Here is a 25,781-nt window from a genome sequence, read left to right as displayed (position 1 = left end):
AATGTAATGTACAGTTATACCCTTGCAAGGGCATAATTACAAAAAGGCCCTCATCTTCCCCAAATCATTTCCCCAAAATCCATCTTCCCTTTCCAAACCCCTGTAATTTGAAAAGACATTCTTCCTCCACGAACACTGCCGCCCTTACCAAATCCACTCCCAGTTCCACCACCCTTTCCAAACCCACCTCCATGATCGTGGCCCTTTCCAATTCCTCCACCTGCACCACCACCAACTCCACCTCCTTCACCTATTCCACCACCGAGTCCACCTCCCTTTCCAAACCCACCGCCTGCATCACCTCCAACTCCACCTCCTTTCCCAAATCCTCCACCAGCCCTACCACCAAACCCACCTCCAACAACACCACCGCCACCACCACCGAACCCACAAACAGCAAGGGCGAAAGAACTGCCGTTACTTTGACAAAACCAACTCATATGATCTCTAACGGACTTGAAATTTCTCCATTAGCTGTTTTACTAATTGTTGATTCAATGATCTAATCCCTACTCAAAACAGAGTTCATTGCTCTCTTTGTACATTCTCTGTTTCTGTTGAGGATCGATCATATTATTATGATTTTCCTCTTTTTCCCCCTAAGCCCAAAAGGAAATTTGAGGAATGCTAAGTTTTTGTATGTTTCCTGTGTTTCTATGCAGATGTAAATGAGTTCGAGGGTCCACGTCTCAATCTCTGCGTATAGGGTGGCAATTGTACCAATATGCTTGTCCGAGGCGGCTATGAGCGAGGTGGTGGAAGACTTGCACGCATGCCTTCCACTTGGCACAACTGGGTACATAGTCTAGAGAAGCTTGGCTTTTCCAGTTTTTAGCAGCTCTTCTTTCTTGTTTGAGTCCTGAATATCTCAGCAGGCCGGTGGAAATACAAACCCTTTAGTTCTTCAGCAAGAGAAAGGGAAATTTAGACTTCAGAGGTGGAACCCTAAAATCTGAAGATATGACACAGAAAGCTAATCTCTTCAAAGGGCAGAAGAAGAAGAAGTCCATCCCTCTCAACCGCCACGGCAAACCCCCTCAAACTCGCAAAGGTTTATTTGTTCATGAGTTACTGAAAAAACCCATCTCTTTCTTTCGCTCTTTGACATCTTCTGAAATTTTCATTTTCAGGCAAGAAATTCATGAAGCCATCAAAAATCACCGAGGAAGAGCGAGGCTGGAGTTGAGGCTGGAAGCAGAGATGAGCAGCGACAAGTCAAGAGTACGCAGGGGAGCAACGTGCAGCGGGGCTGGGTTGTGTGTGGAAGCAGCAACAGTGGGGTTGGGTTGTGTGTGGAAGCTACTATGGTCCCTCCACTTCTTCCCCGAGCAGTGTAAGAGAAGATCCATTAATGGATTGGAGTGGATTTGCAGATTTGGGGAAGATAAGTTGCAGGTTAAACCATTGGAGAAGATGAGGGTTGGGCAAAAAGGTCTTTTCAAATTACAGAGGTGATCAGAAGAAAGGGTAGTTTGGCCAATAAAAAAAACTTAACGTATAACGCCTGAAATTAAAAGCATGGACTTAAATGGCTTTAGGTTGAAAAGTAGGGGTGGTACGTGGAATTTTCAGGGGGTGCGTGTGGACTTGTCAGAACCTTAGGGGGATATGAGGAATATTGGGTGCATTTTAGGGGGGTACGTGTATTTAACCCTATTTTATATCTTAATGATTAGTCGTTTCTCATGCATTGCTGAAATTTCGCGAAATTTATCGGCTTCGCAGGCTGTGAAAACGAAACAGCCTTGCATACACAAAGATATCAATGTTTCTTTTTGCCATTCAGTTTGAAACTGTTCATAACTCATATTACAAATCCCACATTTCGTGCACTTCACCTACTTTCGACTCAGAACCTTGGAAAACACAGTTTTGGTGCTTTGTTGGCCAAATCACTGCCATACAAGGTTGGAATCAGTGCTTTCAGTAGAGTGACACAGTGAAAGCAACGATTTGCTCGGTTGTTGGAAGATTTGTGCAAGATTCAAAGTTGAAGGTATATCACATTTCCCAAAAAGCAATTTTGCAAAATACTCGGTGGTTAGCATTCAATTTTATATATCTTACACACTGTAGACAGATCTATGACTTCACAGAGTCATAATCCATTTTCTGTTTTTAAAATATTTTTTTAATTCACTGAAAGGAAAAAGTAAATTGATTTTCTAGCAACAAAATTGTGAAAAAAATTAGGATTAAAACTAGTGTTCGGAGGTCAATTTTAATGTGTTGGAGACTGTTGGCCAATCTACCGCCTCACAGAGTCACAGAGTTCGTTTTTTCTCATTCCGATATCTGGATTCTAAAAAATATTTTGAAAATTTACTGAAAAGTCAAATACACAGGAAAAGTGTAATAAAGAGGTGAGAGTTGTAAACTTGTACTTTGTTTAAGTATTTATAAGTAATATAATTACTTGACTTCGTATTAATGCAAACATTACCAATGTTTGAAATGCGTATAGATAAACAACTTCAGGTATGCTCTTGGGATTTCCGGTCCGGCAGACACAAAGTCTGGTCGAGAAAGCACAGATCCTGGTACGCCCACTACATTATTTGTCATTTTGTCTCCATTCAATTCCTATACATACGTATTAATGTTAACCTTAACACACTAATGCAGGTGAATGGTGGGAGCTTTATGGAAGTAATGAACCTAAGTTAAGCAAGATAGCAATGAAGGTGCTCTCCAGACATGTTCTGCCTCCAGATGCAAGCACAACTGGAGTACATTTTCACTCGTCCACTCCAAGAGGCAGAACTGATTAGGTCACGCACAATTGGAACAATTAATGTATGTGCATTATAATATGAGACTAAAGATGTAGCTCATACACATGGACATGGAAGGTGATAAAGATACAATCGAGCTCGCCAACATATTCCAGGTTGCCTCAGATGATGAGGATCCCCTATATGAGTGGGTAAAGGATCGAGGTGAGTTGGTCAACGAGTTTATGGCGTCTGGAGAGGGCCGTGTTGATTCATGGACACCCCAATCCTTCAAGTCTCAGGCAGACAGGGATGATGAAGATGTCGACTAATCGCAGTCTAGTGGCCACCCTCGTACACCGCCCCCATCTGATGGTGATGGTGATGGTAGCGAGAGGTACCACGAGCAGGAGCTGGAGCTTGAGCATAAGCCTAAGCCGATGAACTTCACAGGCGAGACTCAGTTCACTCATGCTACACAGGATAGAAGAGGACCACGGAGACATGACCCCATACATGCAGAATACTCAAGAGGCCCGCATCACCGATTCATACCAGCACCTAAGGTGGAGGATGATAGCAAAGACTCCACAGAAGGTGATGTTACGAGCTTGACTGACACTCTCGGATGCCCTGAGTAAGGAGGAGAGTGGTATGCATGGGCAGTGCAGTGGCATGCACCATCATATTCCACTGGGAGCACCAATTTTGAATATACTAGCTATGGTCAGTTTGGGCAGCATAGCTCTTCATCGTCATTACCCTCTGAGTATGAAGGTCAGTCACACAGGGTCAGATTTTGTGGCCAGCATCTTCTTGTTCCTGACCCCCTAGGTATACATGCCAGTTACTACCATAGGTACCATCTCAGATTACAGTAGATTCAGGACACAGATTTCTCACAAGCAAATCAATTAATAAAGAAACGTAGAAGATAGGTAGAAGGATAGATTTGGATTGAGCTTTCACTCTCCCAATAGAGCTGCAAGATATCTATATAAACCCTTCATGACAGACTGGCCAATAGCCAATGACAATCTCCAAATAAAACAAATCAATCACCTCATAATGTACTGGAAATAAACTGCTCGATATAATAGGAAATAGGATAGAAAATATCTCCTTAAATAACTGATCGATCTCCTCTCTAATTCTGCAAGTAAATCCACTATAATTCTGGAGGTCTCCTCTCTAATTCTGGAAATAAATCCACTATAATTCTGGATGTAAATATCCTTTTATGCTGCTGGAGGATACCTCTCTTTGGGGCAAAAATCAATGGGTTTGAATAAACTCAGAATTTGGACCAGGTACCGGCTGGTCGATCTGCATCAATGAGTGATTAAACAAGCAAAAATTTACACTCGCCAATGAAGATTTTTCTTTTTCAAATCTGCTAGCTTAGTTGCTTCTTATTACTTACATGTATCATAAGCATATCCATACGTATCTAGCATCTCTCTGACATGTCTCCAAGACGCCCCTTAAAACCACCTTTCCAATACATTGCCCAATACCAATACTTGACACCTTGGCCACAATATTCAACATCTTAGCTAACAGTTTGAGGGCACAACACCAAGTACATTGTACTTAACCCAACATATGAACTCAGAGTCTTCTTCATACAGAAGGACAGTATATCTTCATTACCAAGTTCATCAGTTTTTCTGGTGGCAGAAAATATTTAGTTTTTTAATCACTTTTCAGTTTTCACAGTAAATGTCAACTCATGGAACAGTTTTACTTCCAAGAACACATTCTCTACCGAGCCCACCCCAAGTCATGGGAACACTACATAAAGCAAGTAAGATGAGAAGCTGGTGATCCAGTGGTTAAATTCGATGAGCCACAACGGAGACAATTATACAATAAATCTGTTTTCCAAATTTGCATCCAGAAATTCTGACAACACATTGACGTCAGCAAAATCAAACAAATTTGGTAAGAAAAGGGTACATTGATGGGAATAAGGAAACAAAGGACAAAAGGCCGTATTTATACTGAGAACAGTCAGCCGATGGAAATAAGGAAAAAAGGGACAAAATGACGTATTTGTACTGAGAACAGTCAGGAGGTGGAAATAAGGAAACAAGGGTTAAAAAAAATTGTAATGACAATGGTCAATACCAACAGTATTTGAACAACTAGTAATAATTCGCTGACAATAGCAAGAACAGAAACCAAGAATTCATATTGGCCGCAAAGCAAGAGATGTCTCAAAAAAAAAGGTTCGTTACGGACAAGGAAAGAGATATCCCACAGGAACCTACCAGTTTAAGATATCCCACAGGAACACACCAAGTTTATTTATTCAAGAACCATTAGTTGTCTACTTGTCTTTACAGCTGACAATACTATGCAATTTTTGTCCAATAAGAATCAAAAACCAACTAGCAGAAGCCATTAGTCATATGATTACTAATATTAATTTTTAGTTTGTACAGCTAGAAAGTTAGCATGTTATGTCAGGTACATGTTAAATTGTGCTGAATTTCCCTCAATCCAAACGCAACTAGTGATGGGTAGGCAGGTCAATTGCAACCCACCACCTCCCTGCCTGTGCAAATCTCTCTAGTTAATTCCCAAGTAAAGTAACGGTGTGACACCGAACACTTCCCCAGAGTGATTATAAAGGAATTTTGACTCTCCAGAGTAACTCTGACTAGAATAATGTTTTGCATAAATATGTTCCTTGGAGACATTCTGTAGTTTCTTCCTACCTTGGATTTTTTTTTTTCCCCTTGGATCAAACGACTGCCATTTCGCATTCTAAGAATTGTTCCCTGTTTCCTTGCAGGGATCATTAATTTAAGTATTCATTTGCCATAAAAATCATTTCTAAAAATCGAACAAGTGCTTCCAAGAAGAATCACGCTGGATACAGAATTTAAACCAAGCACAGCCTAAGAGTCCAAATATGACTCCAAGTACAACTTCTTAGTTTTTACCAATCAAATGAGTGGTTGACCAGACAAATAAAACACCTATTCTATGTAGAAACCAAACCATACATACTATCAATAAATTGGCTATAAAATTCCTAATACACCTGACCTCAGAATCACAATATCCTACCCTCACTGACAAGGTTATCAAGTAAAGATTTCAACCAACAGAAAAAATCACCCTACAAGGACAAGTTTTAACCCCTCAAAATATAAATCTGCACGAACATAACTCGTATCTTGATTCAAAAAGAATTCTACCCCAGAAATTCCACACAATGTTCCTTTGAGTTGGTTATAGACTTCCAAAGAAGAAATGCCATTGTTTATAGCTTGAGATGCTCACACTATTAACCAATCTGACAGGCTATTTGTCAGGTAAAAGAAATTTAGCAATCCAGTTTCCAAAGCTCTATACAAGTCCAAATTGATTGTAATGCAATTTCATAAGCCTAGCAGCCATAGACCATAGAACATAACCCAAGGCAAACAGCGTAAATACATATACAATCAATTAGCCATATGTTAACTATTGTGAACAGGTTAACCAATTGATGTAAATTAATTAGACACGTGTTTGTGATGATAATGCCAAAATACCAAGTCGGCGCATTCGTCTTTATGATCAATTAGTCACATGTTAATCAATTTTCTTGGTTTTGACCATTTATCTTCACTTTGTCCAGGAGTTCTATTTATTTAATGCATGTGATTCGTAGGGAACTTTATGAGAAATCTATATTAAAGGATGGGCATCTTTCCCTCTCTTTCCTGATGGTACAGTACATGGACCTAAAAAGATCCATCATTCTTCATTCTATAGCCATCCTTACACAAAATTTGGACTATAACATTAGTCACAACATATTTATCTTCATCAACAACCCATTAAATCAGACCACTAATTTATAGATTAACTAACACCTCAACTTTCTATACTTAACACTCACAAATTAGAAACATTCCTAAACTTGAGAACCAAGGAATCTAAAAATAGAAACTTTCTAAAACTTATGGAGCTTATAAAATGATTAACTAAAAAAGACTCTTTCTAGACTAAACTAAAGTTAACAGCACATGGGACCAACTCCACCAATGTTTTTGCTGCCAGTCCCAAGCCCGCATAAAGGATGAGGCTAGTGTGTCAGGTTGGCAGCCAGCATTAAAAAAACTTTAGTCAAAACCTTTTTACATAGATCCTAGAATCTAATATTTTTGACCAAATGCTAGGACGTCCCCTGGAAGAGACGCGCGACACTTTGACCCGAGTGTAGTGAATAGTAAGGGTTAGCTAGGGCATCCCCTACCCGCATCAGAGCCCGGATACAGTGACAAGTAGGCAAGGGTTCTCGCACTATGGGTGAGTGGGGGTGAAGAAGCTAGCAAAAGTGTAAGATTAGATTAGCATCTTGGAACATATGATCGTTGACGGGTAAGAGCCTAGAATTGACAGATGTTATGAGGAGAAGGATTAACATAGCTTGCATTCAAGAGACTAGATGGAAGGGTAAAAAAGCTGCGGAGTTCAATGACTTTAAACTTTGGTATACATGGGATAAAAGTAATAGATTTGGAGTGGGCATAATTGATGCAGAACATCCGGCTGGTTCAAGTTCAGCCAAGTTCCAGTCCAAGCCCACAGCCCAGCTGCAGTTTAAGGCCTAGACCAGCAAGAAGTTCCAGCCCAGGTTCCCAATCGAGCCTAGCAAAAATTAAGTTTTATTTTGGGCCCAACCAATCCAGTCGTGGACTCTTGGGACTGCCAAGTTCTGGCAACTTATTTATTATTTTCTTGTTTCTAGTTTCTAAGTCTTGTTTATTGTTCCTAGATGTATTGGGGATAGTTTCCATGTATGGGGAATGTTTTCCATGTAGTAGGAACTACACTAGTTGAGAAGACCAACAGTTCATTTAATCATGGTTCGAGAACTCGCGAAATCTTGCCGAGTTTCTCGGTAATTCCAAAAACCAAGTCGATATGCCCTACGGTTTATAAAAATGCAATCAGTCTCGGGTCTCGGTATCGGTTTTGCCCCTTTTTTTTTACCCATCAAGACCCATCTACCATAATTCTTACCACCTAACCATGGACAGAACTCGCTGAGATCTCTGTCCTAAAAGGCTAAAAGACCCAAAAAACTGCTCCAAACTCGATTTTCTTCTTCTTAGCTTCAATTTTTTGATGGATTGCAAGCTTTTAAGTATGATTCTCAACTACAAACTTGAAGATTCAACTCCAATATTGTAAGAATCATCACATATTTGAAGGTTTTTCACAGGTATTCCCTCTTTTCCCCACATCTATTTTTTTTAACAAAAATTGTGCAATCCTTGATAGATTCATGTGACTTTGAGATATGTTAAACAACTTTGGCCGATCTATCACTTGATGGAGTCCGGATTATTTTTCTGTTATTATTTTTTTTATTATAATTTCTGTAAAAATAAATGATTTATTTGAAAAAAAAATTTAAAAAAATATGATTAATAGTGATTGTTTGGAAGTGATTTTCATATATGTTGAACAACTTTGGCCGGTCTATCACTTGATGGAGTCCGAACTATTTTCTGTTATTATTTTTTTTATTATAATTTCTGCAAAAATAAATGATTTATTTGAAAAAAAAATTTGAAAAAAATAAGATGAATAGTGATTGTTTGGAAGTGATTTTCATATATGTTGAACAACTTTGGATGCTCTACAGCTTCATCGATCAGTTTTTTATTTTCACCCATTAAAAAAATTATTTTATTTTTCAGAATTAATAAAAATATCATTAAAATTAAAATTTTCTATATATAATATTAAGGAAAAACACTTGTTGTTTATGGAAAATTATGCACAACATATGTACATAATGTTCAACTTCAAATGGTGTCAAATACATCATTACATTATATTTTTCTTATACTTTAAGGTATAAATATTTTTAATAAAAATTTCAAATATTATTTTTAATTAAGAAATAAATACTAGGGTTACGGATAAATAATAGATAACTATTTGATTATTCTAGTAACTTGACATTATGTTAAATAGTTATGAATAAAATACTTTAAGTCTTAAATACATTACTTTAAGTCTTTAATACAATACTTTTAACTCTTTAATACATTACTTTAAATCTTTAATAGTTACTAATACATGCTTTTTTATGTAACAGTGTAAAATATAAGACATTGTGTACACAATGTTTGGTATAGTATGGTAACATGGAATCCCGATATCCGAAGACAAAAAGAAGTCCAAATGCAATTATTGTGGAAAGTAGCTATCTAGAGGAGCCACCAGGTTAAAGCAACATTTGTCTAGTACAGGCAAGGATGTTACCTCATGCCCAAATGTTCCTACCCAAGTAAAACTGGTTATGGCACAACACTTGAGAGGAGGAAGAATAAAGAAAGTTGAAAGTAAAATAATACAACAACAGTTTGATGAGGCAGTACTAGATAGGCCTGGTGTAGAGGTCCGTAGAGGAGATGATACTGAATTTAGGCCTCCACCTGGTGAGTTTCAAGAGGCTGAATGGAGAATTTATCAGCGGACTTTGGCAGAGAGTAGACAAAGTTTGCATTTTGAGAATGTGAGAAGATATGAGCAGGCAAGAGGAGTTGGTGGATCTGGCTCAGCTGCACCAGTGCAACAAGATGAGAGGAGGAAAAGCACTGGGACAAGATATATACCACGGCCCCCAACCCGACCACGAGCACATTCCCCAAATTCCATTTTTGAGCAGGATCCAACAATTTTTAGACAACAAGATGCCTACCAGCCAACCATCCCGCAAATGTTTGGTGATAAACAAGAGGAAGCACGGAAAGCCTTGAGTAAGTTCATGTTCTACAATGGCATTCCAGCTAATGTAGCACAAGGAACATACTATAATACATTCCTCGACGCTGCAGGGAGGGCTGGCCTAGGATAGAAGGGGCCTTCACCACATGAATTATATAATGTATATTTGCCTCGGGAGGTACAGGAGCTGAAAGAGCACATTGATGGTTTGAAGCCAATGTGGGAGACGTATAGGATTACCCTTATGGCTGATAGTTGGACTGGACCTACTAGACTGTTCATTATAAATTTCATGGTGAGTTGCAACAGGAAATCGATGCATCAAAGCATGTAAAGGATGCATTATACTTATATAAGGAGTTAAAGCTAGTGGTGGACGAGGTAGGAGCAAAGAACGTTATCCAAATTGTGACGAATAACGGTTCTAACTTTAAAAAGGCTAGAGAGAAGTTGATGAATAAGAAGAATAAGAGGATCCGACTCTTTTGGACTCCATGTGCAGCACATTCCATTGATTTAATGATGAAGGACATGGAAAAAAAAACTTTGGTGGCGGGTGTGGTAAATAGGGAAAGACAAGTGACAAAATTTGTATATAATAATGGTTATGCTTTAGCCATGTTAAGGAAAAAATTCAATAGAGATTTAGTGAGGCCTGGTGTCACTCGATTTGCCACCAATTACATTACATTGAAGAGCTTTCAGACGAAGGTGACAGGTATGAGGTCTATGTTTGCAAGTGAACAAAGGTTTGGTTGGCAAGGTTCTACGTCAGAAGAAGAGAGGGCAACACAACAGACCATTGCAAGTGACGGATTCTGGAAGGGACTTGCATAAAGTGGTTGCCATATTAAAGCCAGTGGTGGCAATACTGAAGATGGTTGATACAGCGAAGAAGCCTACCTTGGCCCACATTTATGCTGTCATTCAAAAAATAAAGGAAATGGTTAGAGCTGCTATACCTCGAAGTGCAAAGTCCTACATTAACATCATTGATGAGCGGTAGGAGAAGCACTTGAGTCATCCATTGCATAAAACTGGTGAGTTCAACATCCTTTACACTTTAAATGTTAACTTTTTTACATTTACATACTCAAAACCCAAAGGCATTAAGCCACTAACAAATTATATTTGTGGTGTCCACTTTACCAGCATACTATTTGAATCCAAAGTATCAGTACTTCCATGATCTTGGGCTACACACAGATTTGTTAGTGGGAGTTCAAGTTGTTATTGAGAACTTAGAGCGCAATCCAAAGATACAAGCTACCTGCAATGATGAGGTAGGAGTCTGGGACTTTAGTACTTTGGTAGTTAGTTTATGAATGCAATTACTAAATAATAAATACTAATGCCTCTAACAATGTTTGAAATTTAAAATGAAAATAGATCAAATACTTCAGAGAGGCCTCAGCAAGTTTCGGTCGACAAGTTGCAGTGGAGGATAGACAAAAGTCAAACCCTGGTAGGTGGTATGATATTACATTTATGAATTATAATTTTATCCTTTTAAAATGTACATATTCTTAATATTCTATATTTGTAATGCAGCCGACTGGTGGGTGCTTTATGGTACAAGTTCATCCAACCTAAGGAAGGTAGCAGTGAGAGTGCTCTCACAAACTTGTTCATCCTCCGGATGCGAACGCAACTGGAGTACATTCTCATTAATAGATTCAAAGAGGCGGAACAGGTTGGGTAGCGAACGACTGGAACAGCTTGTGTATGTGCACTACAATATGAGATTAAGGATGAGGCACATACATGAAGGAATTCAAGCCACTGACAAAGAACCCATCGAACTGTCCACCATTTTCCAGGAGGACTCTGATGATGATGAGGATCCCCTATTCCAGTGGGTAAGTGATCGTGGTACACCCGATATGGATCAGCCTACCGGCCCTACCCCACCATTGCGTCTGTAACCGGTACTGATGTTAAGGACTATATGTCGCAAGAGGGGCGTGCACATTCAGAGTCACCGAGACCTTTTGAGGCTGCAGTAGGAAGTCTTGCTGACGATGATGATGATGGTGGTGATAATGGTGATGGTGATGGTGATGGTGATCTGTTTATGCATGCCACTCAAGATCAAGACCATGGTGGCCACACTAAAACGTACAACAGAAAGAAGGGTCGCAAACACTCACATGCTCAGGATGATGACAACAATATGAACACCATGCTTGCAAGTTTCAGAACCATGAGTATAGATACTACTAGTGAGCATCAGTCATGGCATTCAGCATCATCATGGCTATGAATATGGCCAGGAGAGCACCGATTCTGAATATAGTGGCTATGGTTAGTTTGGGCAGTCAGCAGTTGAGTTTGACAATCAAAGCACTGGGTCAGGTTTTGGGTACATATTCCCAGTCCCAAACCAGCCATACACGCCTCAAACTCAATATGACAGTAGCAGTGGATCTCACACCTCATACCAATAGCCTCTCATGTACCCTAGGATAGGGGGTTTGGTATATGTTGATGACAACACTTATATGGAGGTTGTGTCACACTATGTGCAACACTTCAGCAATTCTATGACATGAGAATTCTATGTGGATCATTATGGGGAAGAATTCATTACTTGATCACATTTTATGTAACAAATTCAGAGAAGATTGATGTAATGTACTCTTTATTTGAATGTTTTGATTGCTATGTACTAAGTTGAATGTTTTGATTGTTAATTTGCTATGTATTACTAAATTATGTGTAGAGTAGGGTGTTTTAGTACGACTCGTCGCCTACCAACCTATGGTCCAAAGTGAAACTCATATTTGGACTTGTTTTTTGGGAAATCTGAGCATGCCATTGTGTTTAAATGGTCTGAAATAGGCTGAATACCAAGTTTTAGATCCAAAATATGTGTAAAACCCACCGAGTTGGGGGTCCGAGTCCCAAAAAAAAAAAAAATGCACAATATCAGCGAGATCTCAACTCGTCTCGATTTTCCAAGGGACCGAGATCCCAGCGAGACCAGAGTTTTCAAACTATGCATTTAATATCATGCATGTAACTAAGAGGTTTTTGGGAGCTCTTCTCCCCCTATGAATAGAACTCGTGGAAAGCTGTTGTAGCATTCCAGAATTTTATCAAATTAAGACTCAGTCTTCTTCTCTTTGAAAAATACTTCGAGTTTATCAAGTGGCCTAAGTGAGACTTTAATTGTCTAAACTATCTATCTCCTCCACATCTTCAAGTTCAACTATCAATCACAGCAGCCTAAATCAGCAAGTAAGTTCATTCATCTATCCTTCAATCTGTCCCTGCAACCTCCTTCATTTACAACCTTATTTCTCCATAATTCCCTTCATCAGTGCCCTCTTCCCTTTACCCTCAACAAATCAGAATCGATCTTGGCACTAAACTTTCCTTGTCTACACCAATAATAGTGGATAAAGATTTAAAGAATGATGTGGTGGATGTTAAAAGATTTGGGGACATGATTATATCCATCAAGCTTGTGCTGGAGAAAGAGGTAGTCAATATAATTAGCGATTACGTACCCCAAGTTGGATTGGATGAAAGTAATAAGATACAATTTTGGGAACACATTGATGGTTTTAGTGCAAGGTTTTAGTCAATGAGGAGGAGACTTCAATTTTAGATTTTATTGTGGCTTATGATTTACCCATAGTAAACACATATTTTGAATAGTTACCTTCAAAAGTGGGCATCAAAGTAGCCAAATAGATTTCTTTCTAACTAGAAGGACCGATAGGTTATTATGTAAGGGTTGTAAGATTATACCGGGGGGAGCCTAACTACTCAACATAGCTTAGTGGTCATGGATACGCGCCTCATTATGCCAAACTGTAAAAGGTGAGATTATTTGCCCTAGGATAAGGTGTTGGAGCTTAAAAGGAGCAAACCTGAAATTGTTTACTAATAAATTGGTCAAACAAGGTAGGTGGGACTTTGATGGAGACTAATACAATGTGGAATGAGATGACTACTTGCATTACAAAGGTTGCTAAAGATGTCCTAGGTGAATTGAAGGGAAAACATCATTCAGGGAGACTTGGTGGTGGGATAATGATGTTCAAGCAGCCAACAAAAAGTGATTTTAGCCCTTCTACAAAGAAAACTGATTCTTGAACCTCTTTCACTCTCATGTCACGTTAAGGAATTGCAGAAGAAAAAAAATGCAAAATCCGATCTAATTTATCGTAATGGATTAGCTAACAAGTTGGTCAACCGTATCCTGGAACACATAATAAAAAATCATTGGCTTATCAAATTATCTATCGAGCCATGAACAAGATTCAACAAAAGACAGAAACTTAAGGCTAAGAAAGCTAGTTTTAAGACATGGCAAAGGACTAACGATGGTAGAGGATTTGAAAAGGTACAGAGCTGCTAAAAATGAAGCTAAAAATAATGTGGGAAAAGCAAGGGAAAAGAAATATGAGGATCTCTATAACAATTAGTGCAAAGGAACGGGAAAATGCTATTTATAAGATAGCTAAAATGAGGAACAGGGAGAGTAGAGATTTTGACCATGTTAGATGCATTAAGAGTGACAATGATAAAGTACAAGAAAGCAATGAGGACATTAAGAAGAGGGAAAAATTATTTCTACGGCTTACTAAATGAAGGCAGTTCGAGTAATAGTGTTCTAGAAGGTGGCATGCACTACTTATCAAGATACCACATGTCGTAAATATATAAAAACAAAAATTAGGGTGCCTGAAGTAAAAGAAGTTTTAAGGAGAACGAAAGTAAGCAAGACCTGGCCCTTCCCCTCTTAACCTCCTTATTGACTCTCTGGCCCTAACCCCAGTCCTTCTCTCTCCACTTACCCCCAACCTAACCCCCTTATTGACCCTTGCCCTAACCCCAGTCCCTCTCTGACCTAGGTCTCCTCTAAACCCCAACATAACCCCTCTCACTCCCCTCACCCGTCCATACCCACAAGATCTGACCCACCCATATCACCTTCCCCTTCACCCGCTCCCTCGTTTGTCGAGGCCCTACCCCTGGAGAGATCCCCTCCCCATGGTTCAACCCCTTGGTGATCACCTCTTCGTGGTCCCCCTAATGTGATCCCCTCCCCTTGGTGGCCTCTCTAATGAGTCCCTCCCCTTGCAATCCCCCTGATGGCATAGTTTAAAGTATCGACCGATACAATACGGACCAAAATGTATCGGTATCAATCGATACCAATACAATACATACCGATACGTCTCTTTTTTTAAATGAATTGTCTTGGATTCTATCGAAATGTATCGGCCAATACAAGCCAATACGATACGATACGATCAATACATATCGATACCATCGATACATCCAGTAAAGGGTTATGTGGATGGTTTAATACGTATCAATATGTATCGATACATATTGGCTGATACAGCTCGATACATACCGATACATTCCATAAAAAAGCCATTTTCACTCACATACTCGATACAACTCCTATTCTAATGAAAAAATGAAGGAAAACTCTCAACCAAGAATCTAAAATCTAGCATTTAATCTTGGCTTTTCAAACTTCTAGACTCAAAAAAGAATCAAGGAGTGCGACAACATCATCCTTTGCATCATCCAATACTCTTCATATCTATAGACGATTACAACATGTAAGAAACCTCATCTTTTATAACAATTTTAATTTAATGCACTTGTTTGGTTATACATTATTCTATGTGTATCTGTAGTATTCGATACGTATCTCCGATACACTACGATACGTCTCTTAAACTCACCTGACTGATAGGATACCTGATACCGATACTTTAAACCTTGTTTGGTGGTCCCTCGATCGAGTCCCCCCTACGATCCCCTCTCTCCCGGTTCATCCCCCCCTTTCTCGCCCCTCGCTTTTTACCTATTCATAGAGGTACAAAAGCCTCCCCCCAAGTCTGTGCTCTAATCCTGTGTTCCCCATGTCCGTTGGCTTCATCTAGAATGTCCGGGGACTTAACTCTCTGGCTAAACATGTCGATATTCGAGCCCTCATCAAGTCTTCCCATAGCGCCTTATGTGGTCTTCTCAAAACTCGAATTCTCCAGGAAAACGCTTCCCAATTTCCCTCCTCGATTGTCCCTTCCTAGTCCTTCCTTTCCGATTACGACCATTCCCCTAATGACCGTATTTAGATCCTTTTGACCCCTCTAAAATCCAAATCTTCATTTCCTCCTCATCACCCCTCCAATTTCTCCACCTTCAACTCTCCCTTCCCAATTCCCCCTCCTGTTCAAATCTCATAATAGTTTACCCTCTCAACCATGTTGCTGATAGGATTCCTTTATGGGCAGACCTCTCCCTCCTCAGCTTCAGAGTCAATTCTCGCCCTTGGTGTGTGGGAGGTAACTTCAATGTAGTCCGATTTAGCCACAAGAAATTAGGTGGTAGTCCCCTTAATCTCACCTTGGTTAAGGCTTTTAATCATTGTCTTGAAGACTTAGGTATCACCACCTTGAGGTGGTCGAGTTCTCAACTTGGCATAATAGAAGAGTCGGCTCCAATCGAATTGCCTACAAACTCAATCACGCTCTCGTCAATGAAGCCTGGCTTTCTACCTTATCCAATTCTCATGCCAATTTCCTTCTTCCCAATGTTTCCGATCATAGACCTTGCCTTCTCCTCATTCAGCTATACTCCTCTTTCGGCCCTAAGCCTTTTAAATTTTTTGATATGTGGGTGACCAACTCTCAGTTCCTCTCCATTGTCTATGAGGCTTGGGATAAGCCTGTCCATTGTCACTCCCTCTCCCTTGCTTTTGCAAAAAAGCTTCGCAATGTCAAAGGAACCCTGAAAATTTGGAACTCTTCCACTTTCGGTTACATCACTTCCCGGATTTCCTTGTGTCGATCCAGCCTCTCTCTCGTTCAAGCTCGCCTCCAATCCAATATGCTCAACCCCCTTTTGGTTGAGGAAGAGAAAAGGCTCTCCATGGAGCTCACTTTTCTCGCCTCTTAAGAAGAGAGTTTACTCGGCCAAAAATCTCATATTAAATGGCTTGAGCTTAGAGATTCCAATACGGCTTACTTTCACTGCTCCCCGAAAGCCCGTACTAACTCAAATTCTATTCCCATGCTTCTCACTCGAGATGGCACTCCCCTCCTCTCCGTCCATGAAATTAAGACGGAAGCCGTCTCCTTCTCCTCCCTTTTCTGCCCTCCCTCTTCCTCCTCTCCCACCCCCTCCCCCCTCCCCCCTCCCCCCTCCTTAACAAATTTGTCCCTCCCTCCCTCCTTGATTCCCTTCAATCTATCCCCTCTGATGAGAAAATTCTTAAAGCAGTCCTATCCCATAAATCCAATCAAGCTCTAGGCCATGATGGATTCAGTATAGGTTTCTTCAATGCTAGTTGGGATATCATCAAAGATGATCTTATCAAAGCTATCAATAGCTTCTTCTTCAATCCCAGCCAGATCCTTAGAGTCAACCATACTTTTCTCTGTCTCATACCCAAAAAGGATGGTGCTTCCTCCATATCTGACTTTAGACCCACCTCTCTCTTTGCAACCTCCTGAACAAATTTCTGCAAAAATCTTGGTAATCGTCTCCAGTTGGTGGTCCCTTCCCTCGTCAGTCCTAACCAACCGGCCTTCATTTCTGGAAGAAGTATTTCTAGCAATACCCTCCTCTATTCAGAAATTGTCTGACGGTTCGACCACAAATCCCAGTCCCTAGCTGCCCTAACGAAAATAGACATCAATAAAGCCTTTGACTCTCTCCGTTGGGACTTCCTTTGTGGCGTCCTGACTTAAATGTCTTTCCCTCCTGTTTTCATCCACTGGATCTACTCTTGTATCTCCTCCCCCCTATTCTCTATCCTCGTGAATGACTCCCCACCAGCTTCTTCTCCTCCACCAACGATATTCACCAAGATTGTCCCCCTTTCCCCCTTCCTCTTCTTCCTCGCCCTTGAGTTTCTCTCTCGGAGTATTCAGTCCAAAACTGATCAACTCCTTATTTCCCCCATTTCCAAATGTAAAGCCCTCAAGCTCACCCACCTTGCCTTTGTTGATGGTCTTCAAATCTTCTCCAAGGCCTCCCCCTCTATATCTTCCATTATGTCCTCCTTACACAGTTACACCTCCTCGAGAGCCTCTCTAGCCTCCACATCAACCTTTTGAAATCCCACATTTTCCTCTCGGATGTTTCTAAAGCTGATAAGGATACCCTCCTCCGCCTGACGGGATTCTCCCTTGGTACTCTCCCTATCAAGTATCTAGGCCTACCCTTGATCCCTGCTAGATTGACTAGTCATCATTGTATCCCATTGCTCAACCTTTTCCGTAAAAGGCTCCAGCTTTGGAAGGGTAAATTCCTTTCTTATGCTGGGAGGGTTGAGTTGATTCAATCAGTTCTCCAATCCTTATACATCTATTGGTGTGGCATTTATGAGCTTCCTAAATCCACCATCAAAACCCTGGAATCCCTATCTATGCTTTTCTTTGGAAAGGAAAGGAATCCTCCAAATTCCTCCACCCTCTTAGCCTGGTTGCTACCTACCTCCCCAAAGCTAAGGGTGGTCTTGGTTTGTGTAGAATCCGAGATTCTAATATTGTGGATATTCTCAAATGGCTTTGGAAAATCTCCTTAAGCATGACTATTTGGGTCAAATGGGTTTATTCCTACCTAAGGTTTAAAATATCAGTATCGAGTATCGGGTATCGTATCGGTCAGGTGATTTTATGAGGCGTATCGTATCGTATCGGAGATACGTATCAAACACTACAGATACTCATGGAAATGGTCAAGTTACACATGAAAATACACTTTTGGAACAAAAAACAATATATAACAAGTATCATGTATAAAAAATGGACAATAATGTATAACCAAACATGTGCATTAAATTGAAATTGTTATAAGAGATGAGGTTTCTTACATGTTGTAATAGTTTATAGCCATGAAGAGTATTGGATGATGCAAACGATGATGTTATAGCACTCCTTAATTCGCCTTCTAGTCCAAAAGTGTGAAAAACCAAGATTAAATGCAAGATTTTAAATTCTTGGTTAAGAGTTTTCCTTCATTTTCTGTTAGAACAGGAGTTATATCGAGTCTATGAGTGAAAAGGGCATTTTAATGGAATGTATTGATGGTATCGGTATGTATCAAGATGCATCGAGCCGTATCGGCCGATACATATCGGTATCGATACGTATTAAAGCACCCACAAAACCCTTTACCGAACGTAAAGATGGTATCGATATGTATCAGTCGTATCGTATCGTATCGGCCAATACATTTCGATACAATCTGAGACGATCCATTTTTTTTTTTAGAGAGAAAGAGAGAGACGTATCGGTATGTATCGTATCAATACCAACTGATACCGATGTGTATCGATCAATACGATACATACCGACTTTAAACCCTATTCCTACCCGCTCCAGGACTCCATTTTGGACAGTTCCCCAATCTGCAAACTCCTCCTGGGTCTGGGGCAAAATCATCCTCCTCCGCCCCATAGCCCTTAGAGCTATCAACTCCAAGATCGTTAATGGGACACCCACTTCCCTCTGGCTTGACCACTAGCACCCCTTAGGAGTCGCACCCCTTAGGAGTCCTCTATTCTAGAGTTGGTGCCCATTTGGTGTATTCTTATGGTATCCCTAAAGTTGCCCCGCTCTCCGCCATCCTCTCCCATGGTTCCTACCCCCTCCCCCCTAGTCTCTCCCAGGGTTGGGCCTCTCCCCCATCCCCAAATCCCTCATTATTTGACAAGGTCTCCTGGCACCCCTCCCCAAATGGCCTCTTTAGATCTCGATTTGCTTAGGACTTTGTTAGACTTCATGCCCCCCCAATCGTCCCTTGGCATAACCTTGTGTGGTTTAAAGGTCATATACCCCATCATAGCTTCACTATCTGTAGAGCCTTACCCTTTGCCTCCCTACCCAATCCTTTCTCCTTCACCGCCAACTGCCTGTTTCCCCCTCCCGTATCCTCTGTTGGAGTGGTCTTGAGGACATCGACCACCTTTTCTTCTCTTGCCCCTTTACGTCTTCTGTTTGGAAAAAAGCTTTGGAAACCTATTGGCCCCCACAATAGAAGACCCTCACCCTTCTCTAGGGAGTGGCTTTGGATGGATATGACCTTTTATGGCAGCACTATTTGTGCAAGTAAGCTTGTGTTTGGTGTTGTTATCTCTCACATCTGGATGAAGCGGACTCTTCAAAGATGGACCTCCAACTCTTGTTCTCTTGATATGATTTGGAAAGCCATCTTCTTCGATGATAGCTCTAGACTTCACTAGTTGCCTCACGGTTATCTTGTTGATTCCCCGAGGAATAGGCTTATTATTGTCTCGTTGGGTTTACCTGTTTCTCTTTTTCAGCCTCCTAACTCTTCTTCCTATAGGGCTAGAGGTTTTGTATAGTTCCCCACCCCCTCTTCTTCTTCTTCCCCTATGTATTCCTCCCTCCCCCCTTTTTCCCCTCCCCGTTTTGGGTTTCAGTAATTAATTATTTATTCACCCAAAAAAAAGTAGGCAAGGCACTTGGTCCAAATGGGGTCCCAATAAAAATGTGGAAGAGCTTAGGATTACGTGGTTTATCTCAACTAAATGAAAATGCCAGATGAATGGAGAAGAAGCATTGTGATTCTGATTTATAAAAATAAAGGTAATATTCAGTGTCATAAAGTAATTTTTCATACTATGAAGTTGTGGGAGAGTTGTTGAAACTCACCTGAGACAAGAAACTACCATCACAGATACCCAATTTGGTTTTATGCTAGAAAGATCCATCACAAAAGCTATTTACTTACTTAGGAGACTAATGGAAAGTTTTAAAGATTACAATAAGGAACTCCATATGATCTTTATTAACCTAGAAAAAACTTATGAGAGAGCCCCTAGAGAGTTAATTTGGCATGTACTAGAAGAGATGTGTTCCAAGTAAATATGTGGACAACTACATAGTTAAAGATACGTACAATGGTGTGGTGATTAGGGTAAGAACATTAGGGGTCTAAGGTAGTGAATTTCCGATTCCAATTAGGCTACATCAAGGATCTGCTTTATGCCCTTATTTTTTGTGATTATCATAATTGAACTAACCAGAGGCATTCAAGATCATGTCCCTTTGGTGTATTTTTCGCTGATGATATTGTTCTAGAGGATGAAACAAGAGCAGCGATTAATGCCAAGTAAGAACTATGGAGATCAACCTTGGAATCAAAAGGTTTTAAGACAAGTAAGAACAAAACGAAGTACATGGTGTAACTTTAGGTACACTATAACGGATAATGAGGTGGTAACATTTGATGAGAGGGGGATCCCGCAAAGTGATTATTTAGGTATCTGGGCTGAATAACAAATAAGAAGGAGAAATAGAGGATGATGTTACACAGGAAATAGAATGAATGAAGTGGAGAGATGCATCCGAAGTGTTAAGTGATCGACATATTCCTTAAAAAGTTAAAACTAAAGGAAAATTTTATACTACAGTTCTTATGACCGGCTATAATATATGGCATGGAATATTGGGCAGTTAAGACATCATACAAATAAACTCAGTGTAATTAAGATGAGGATGTTGAGACGGATGTGTGGTAAAACTGGGAAGGATAAAGTAATGAATGATCAAATTAGAGCTGATTTGGGACTAGCTCTGATACATGATAAGCTGCGAGAAAGTTATTTGAGGTGGCATAGCATAGCCATGTACAATGGACGCCTTTAGATGCTCCAATACAGATGAGTGATTTGATTCAAATAGAATGAGCTAAAAGAGCTAGGGGCAGACCTAAGATGACTCTGGGAGAAATGGTGAGGTAAGACATGCATAGCTTAGGTCTTGTATCATGTATGACTTGAAATAGAGCTGATTGGAGGGTAAGGATCCATGTAGCCAGTTCCATTTAGTTGGGATAAGGCTGAGTTGTTGTTGTTGTTGTTGTGAACAGCGCATGGGACCCACACATGCTAACTAAAAGCAAACTCACCTAAACATTAAGACATTAATGATTAACTAAAAAGAGACTCTTTCTAGACAAAATTTACTTAGATAACAGCACATGGGACCCACACAATCTAATCTATATAATATACTTAATCCCATGTACGGTGTACCCCCTTAAATCTCAACTTTTGGGCTTATAAAAGAGGCCATTACATTCATAAATGCAAAAGTAAAAAAGCCCAAGATCCATAGAATGGAACCATAGATTGAAATAAAGTATTCTGAGGCCTAATTTGCCCAATTGGACACTCTTTAACTGCATCAATTCACCCTTCTATTGAAAAAAACTCGACCTTGAGTTTTGTAGAATGGCAAGAATAAGAACACTTTAATTGGTGCTTGTCGCTCCCATATTCCCTAGCCCTTAAAGCAGTTTATGGAAGAAGTGTAATCCCTCCATCCTGCACACTTCTGTAATCTTTAATATATTTTATTTTCATAAGATTTAAAAAAAAAAACTCAAACACGAAGAATGAACTAACGATATGTAACAAATTTCCTTGCAATAGGATCTTTCACAAACTCGTTTTCTGCTCGGAGGGACTAAACTTCCTCGATAAGCTCAATAGAAACACCAAGTTCTTCATCTTGTTTGATCTCTTGCAACTCCTTTTGTGGCTGCACTATTGATGTTGCTTCAACCGGCTTTAAAGTGCAATTGCATTGCAACCCTTTCAAGAAAATAGTTTGTTGAAGATGAGAGGGCTTTAGTGTATGCGATTCTATTCAGGATCGGGAACATCTTGTCGAGCTTCAAGCCATGATTGACCCCACTAAAATGGAATGTTTAGAAGAAGGAAACATGCGACATGGTGCCCCATCGAAATAAGAGCAAATAGAGAACTCAACAAAATATATTCATCTTTATTAATGATGATTCCAGCAGTCAGCAACATATCTACCACTGACTTTGAAACTAGACTTTCACCAAACCCATCAACTATTAGTCTATTAATAGCGAAAAAATCTTCCCATTGTACAATTGGAAAGCAAAGGCATCCACGGCCAATTTAGGATAGTCACTGGTACCAGATAGTGCAGATCAAAAGAAGGATCTGTAGTGGTGGGCTTAATAGAGAATAAGAGAAAAAGGAAGAGAAGTAAGGGGTTGTTCCAGTGCTATCAACAGTACTCGTGAACAGTGATTTTAGAAGAAAATAGATGAGAGAAGAGAGAGAGAAAGAAGCAAGGAGAGGCACCAACCTCCACTTCCAAATAGAACTAAACCTCAACTCATTCCATTATCAAATCATTGCATTATATAGCATATCAGACCACTAAATTATGACCCCCCAACTCTCTATCCTTGACACGACTCACAAATTAGAAACATTCCTGAATTCCTAAACTTGATAACCAAGGAATCTGAAAATAGAAACTTTCTAGAACTTACAGAGTTTTTAAAACCAGATTGAGCAGTTCTTTAACAAAATAGAAACAAACCAAATTAGTTATTCAATATGAACCCAATCTAACCAAATCTTTTAGAAAATTGAAAATAGAAACAAATAAAGAGAATATGGTAACTAAAAGAAACCGACCTACACATTAAGACATAAAATGCTTCAACTACATTACAGGATCAAACATTGAAAGCTGCCTCTATCTATTTAAAAACACTACCATAACTTGAAATTTCCACCATGATACTTCTTTGAGGGCATGGTGAAAGGAAAAGGATAACTAACGTAAGAAACAACACACATTTGTCACCCTCTGACTTGAAAGATTCAAAATCCAAAACAAGAACATTTTCTTTTCCCTACATGACAACATGTGTAAAATTCAGAAGGGGTGTATCCCAAATAAGCTAATGCCTGGGAAATTTTGTGTGCTCAGCATATAATTAACAGCTAAGACCAAGATAAGCTTTTTGGCCGGAAGTATTCAGCATATGAGTCATGATATGTAAATATAAGAGTATCTCACATCCCAAATTCAGCAACTAGAGTTTCCTTGTGGCACAAAAACAAAACAATTCGTGATTAAGCTGCAATGTAAAAAAGAAAATGTTAATTCTGTACCTGTAGATTGCCATCTTCTCCAGAACAATAAAGAAATATGTCGCCCAAGCATCCCAACAGTACACCTAATAGATTCATTTCTTTCACAAGACGTGGTGTTAGAGTTGGTACTGTAAAAATTTGCACAGAGAATGTATTCAATAGAGGATAACTCTCAACGATTGAATCACTACTCTTTTTAATGGCCTCATTTATGACAACTGGATAATAGTTTACATATACTTTGGCAAACTCATACTTGAAAATAGGATCACCAAGCAATTTTAATAGCAATTCATGGAGCTTCTTGACAACCATTGTGTCCAAGAACCTCTCAGCCCTCACCAGAATGTCAAGTAGACCAACCAAAAAGAATAGTCTTCTGGAAATAAAACTGAGGAGGCTTTCACTATGCTTGCAAAATTCAATAAGCATTTCAACAACTGCTAATGTCCACTCATTTGCAACCTTTCTATGTTCACTGGCATGATCACCCACTCTAAGATTGCCCCTACTAAAAGTTTCTGCAAAGACTAGCTTATCCTTCCAGTAAATGAAAAGGATATCAAGAACAGGCCCCACAGAATTTGCCATCTTCTCTGGCAGAGGTTGGATCTGTTCTGTTCCTTTATGCTTTGAACAGAAGCCCTCACGCTTCCATGCAGTGGCATCACCACAATCACAGCATCCACCACCTGTATACATAATAGAATAATCATGGTCCTTGTGGTTCCCATTCTGAAAGCAGGGAACGCATATTGCACATGTTGGGTCGTGCTCACAGGTTCGGCAGCGATATGCTATGTCATTATGCCCCCAAACAGCCCCACACACCCCGCGCTGTCCAACACTCATTTTTGCTAGATTCTTCAGGGAGGCATGTGGTTCATCCTCGAACATCAACCATTGCATCCATAAAAGACTTTCACCAAACAGATTTTTTAAGCTTGATCCTCTTGAAACTCCTCCAGATTCCGCAAACTCTGCTTCATCCAGAAGCTCTTCATCTGTAGGTAAGATTGTGGATACAAACTCAGGCAACTGCGACTTGTTCTCCTTGACAAAAGAAACTAACCCTGGCTGAAGTCGATCAAGAAGCTCAAGAGGAACTCCGCATAGAAGAAGTCTCTGGTATAAAGTTTTCCAAAGAGGCAAAATGTGAAACTCTCATTCAAAAAATATTACGATACTACTTTATTCGCTTGAGTTTCTTTATAACAAGACGACAGGCACCATTTTACAGTAGAAAATCGAATCATTACGTACGCTTTATTTTATATTTCTTATTTTCAATAAAAACAACGTATATCCGTTTTTTTTAATCTATTCGAAAACCGAGGACTGTATCCAGCGTAAAATTTAAAGCGGGGAAAAACAGAAAGCTAATTCAGAAACGAACACTTCAACTAAAGGCAATAAAAAAATAGAAATAAAAAACAGGGGATATCAAGAAAAGTGGGAAGCTCCAACTCAAAATTCAGATTGCAACGTCACGATGTTTTACAAGAATTACCTGTATAAGGGATTAAAGAAACCAACGAGAGGAAAAAAAGAACACAACTCGATTAGAACCATAACTGAAACAGGTATTCCGAGAAAGAAAGAAAAGAAAAGTAAAAAACTGATCAAATACTGCACCTGCACAATTCGATCTTGGAGCGAGAGAGGATTCCGCTCGGTGGGGGAATCGACCTCCATTCCAGACACGAAAGGTAGCCAATCGGCGCAACTCAATCTTGAGCTTCCACGCCCCAGCGTTGCAGATAATGAAAAAAAAAAAAATTTAAATAACTACAAAACGAAACAGCTCTTAGAACCCAAGCTGATTCTAGGGTTCGTCGGCTCTGGAGTCTTGCCACACCATAGCCATGCACTGTCAGTAAGTGTTCCCTCCGGAGTCCGGAGCGTCGACTCCTCTAAAGAAACACCGAACACCGACTCTTTCTGCTATCGTTTAACTGCGACGACGGTTTACCTCTCTTTAATCGCTCCAAAAACTCGAACCGACAATCACCTCTGTAGTTCTAATAATCTGCTCGTATTTAAATAATTTGGCTCTGTCACTTGTTGATTGGGTAAATTACACATCACCCCCTAGTTTCAAACGAAACTTATATCACCCCTTGTTTAGACCTTAATATGACAAATTAGTCCTTACTATTAGTTTTATATTTTTATGCTGTTAAGTGATGATCTCAACCAGTTAAATAAATTTAAATCTCTACACTATCCTTGACCAATGTTGAAGATGAAGGAATGGTAGTACTATAAATTTAATTCTAATGTTTTAATACAAGGGTAAAATAATCCTTTCACACCAATAACTAACAGTAGACTAACACTATTACTATAGAGGGGGTGATTTGCATTTTTTCAAATATCAAGGGGTG

At 39.8% G+C, this 25,781-nt stretch overlaps 1 protein-coding gene across 4 annotated transcripts in view; it reads right to left on the bottom strand.

The window, feature by feature from the left end:
• The window catches only part of LOC122653056 (E3 ubiquitin-protein ligase PRT6-like), a 110,399-nt gene extending 85,130 nt beyond the window's left edge, over positions 1–25,269 (bottom strand). For all 4 annotated transcript variants that reach the window (XR_006331695.1, XM_043846988.1, XM_043846986.1 and 1 more), the window contains exons 1-2: positions 25,030–25,269; positions 23,413–24,519 (exon numbers count right to left, since the gene is read on the bottom strand). Coding sequence is in view for 3 of the 4 variants with exons in the window: in XM_043846988.1 (XP_043702923.1) it covers positions 23,413–24,519; positions 25,030–25,089 (1,167 nt within the window). In the remaining variant the exon portion in view is untranslated. The remainder of the gene's footprint in view (positions 1–23,412; positions 24,520–25,029) is intronic.
• Positions 25,270–25,781: the final 512 nt, after the last annotated feature.

This window comes from Telopea speciosissima, chromosome 2 (assembly GCF_018873765.1).
Source record: "Telopea speciosissima isolate NSW1024214 ecotype Mountain lineage chromosome 2, Tspe_v1, whole genome shotgun sequence".
Classification (NCBI taxonomy): domain Eukaryota; kingdom Viridiplantae; phylum Streptophyta; class Magnoliopsida; order Proteales; family Proteaceae; genus Telopea; species Telopea speciosissima.
Note: the sequence above shows the minus strand (reverse complement) of the source record. Positions and strands in the feature narration are given on the sequence as shown.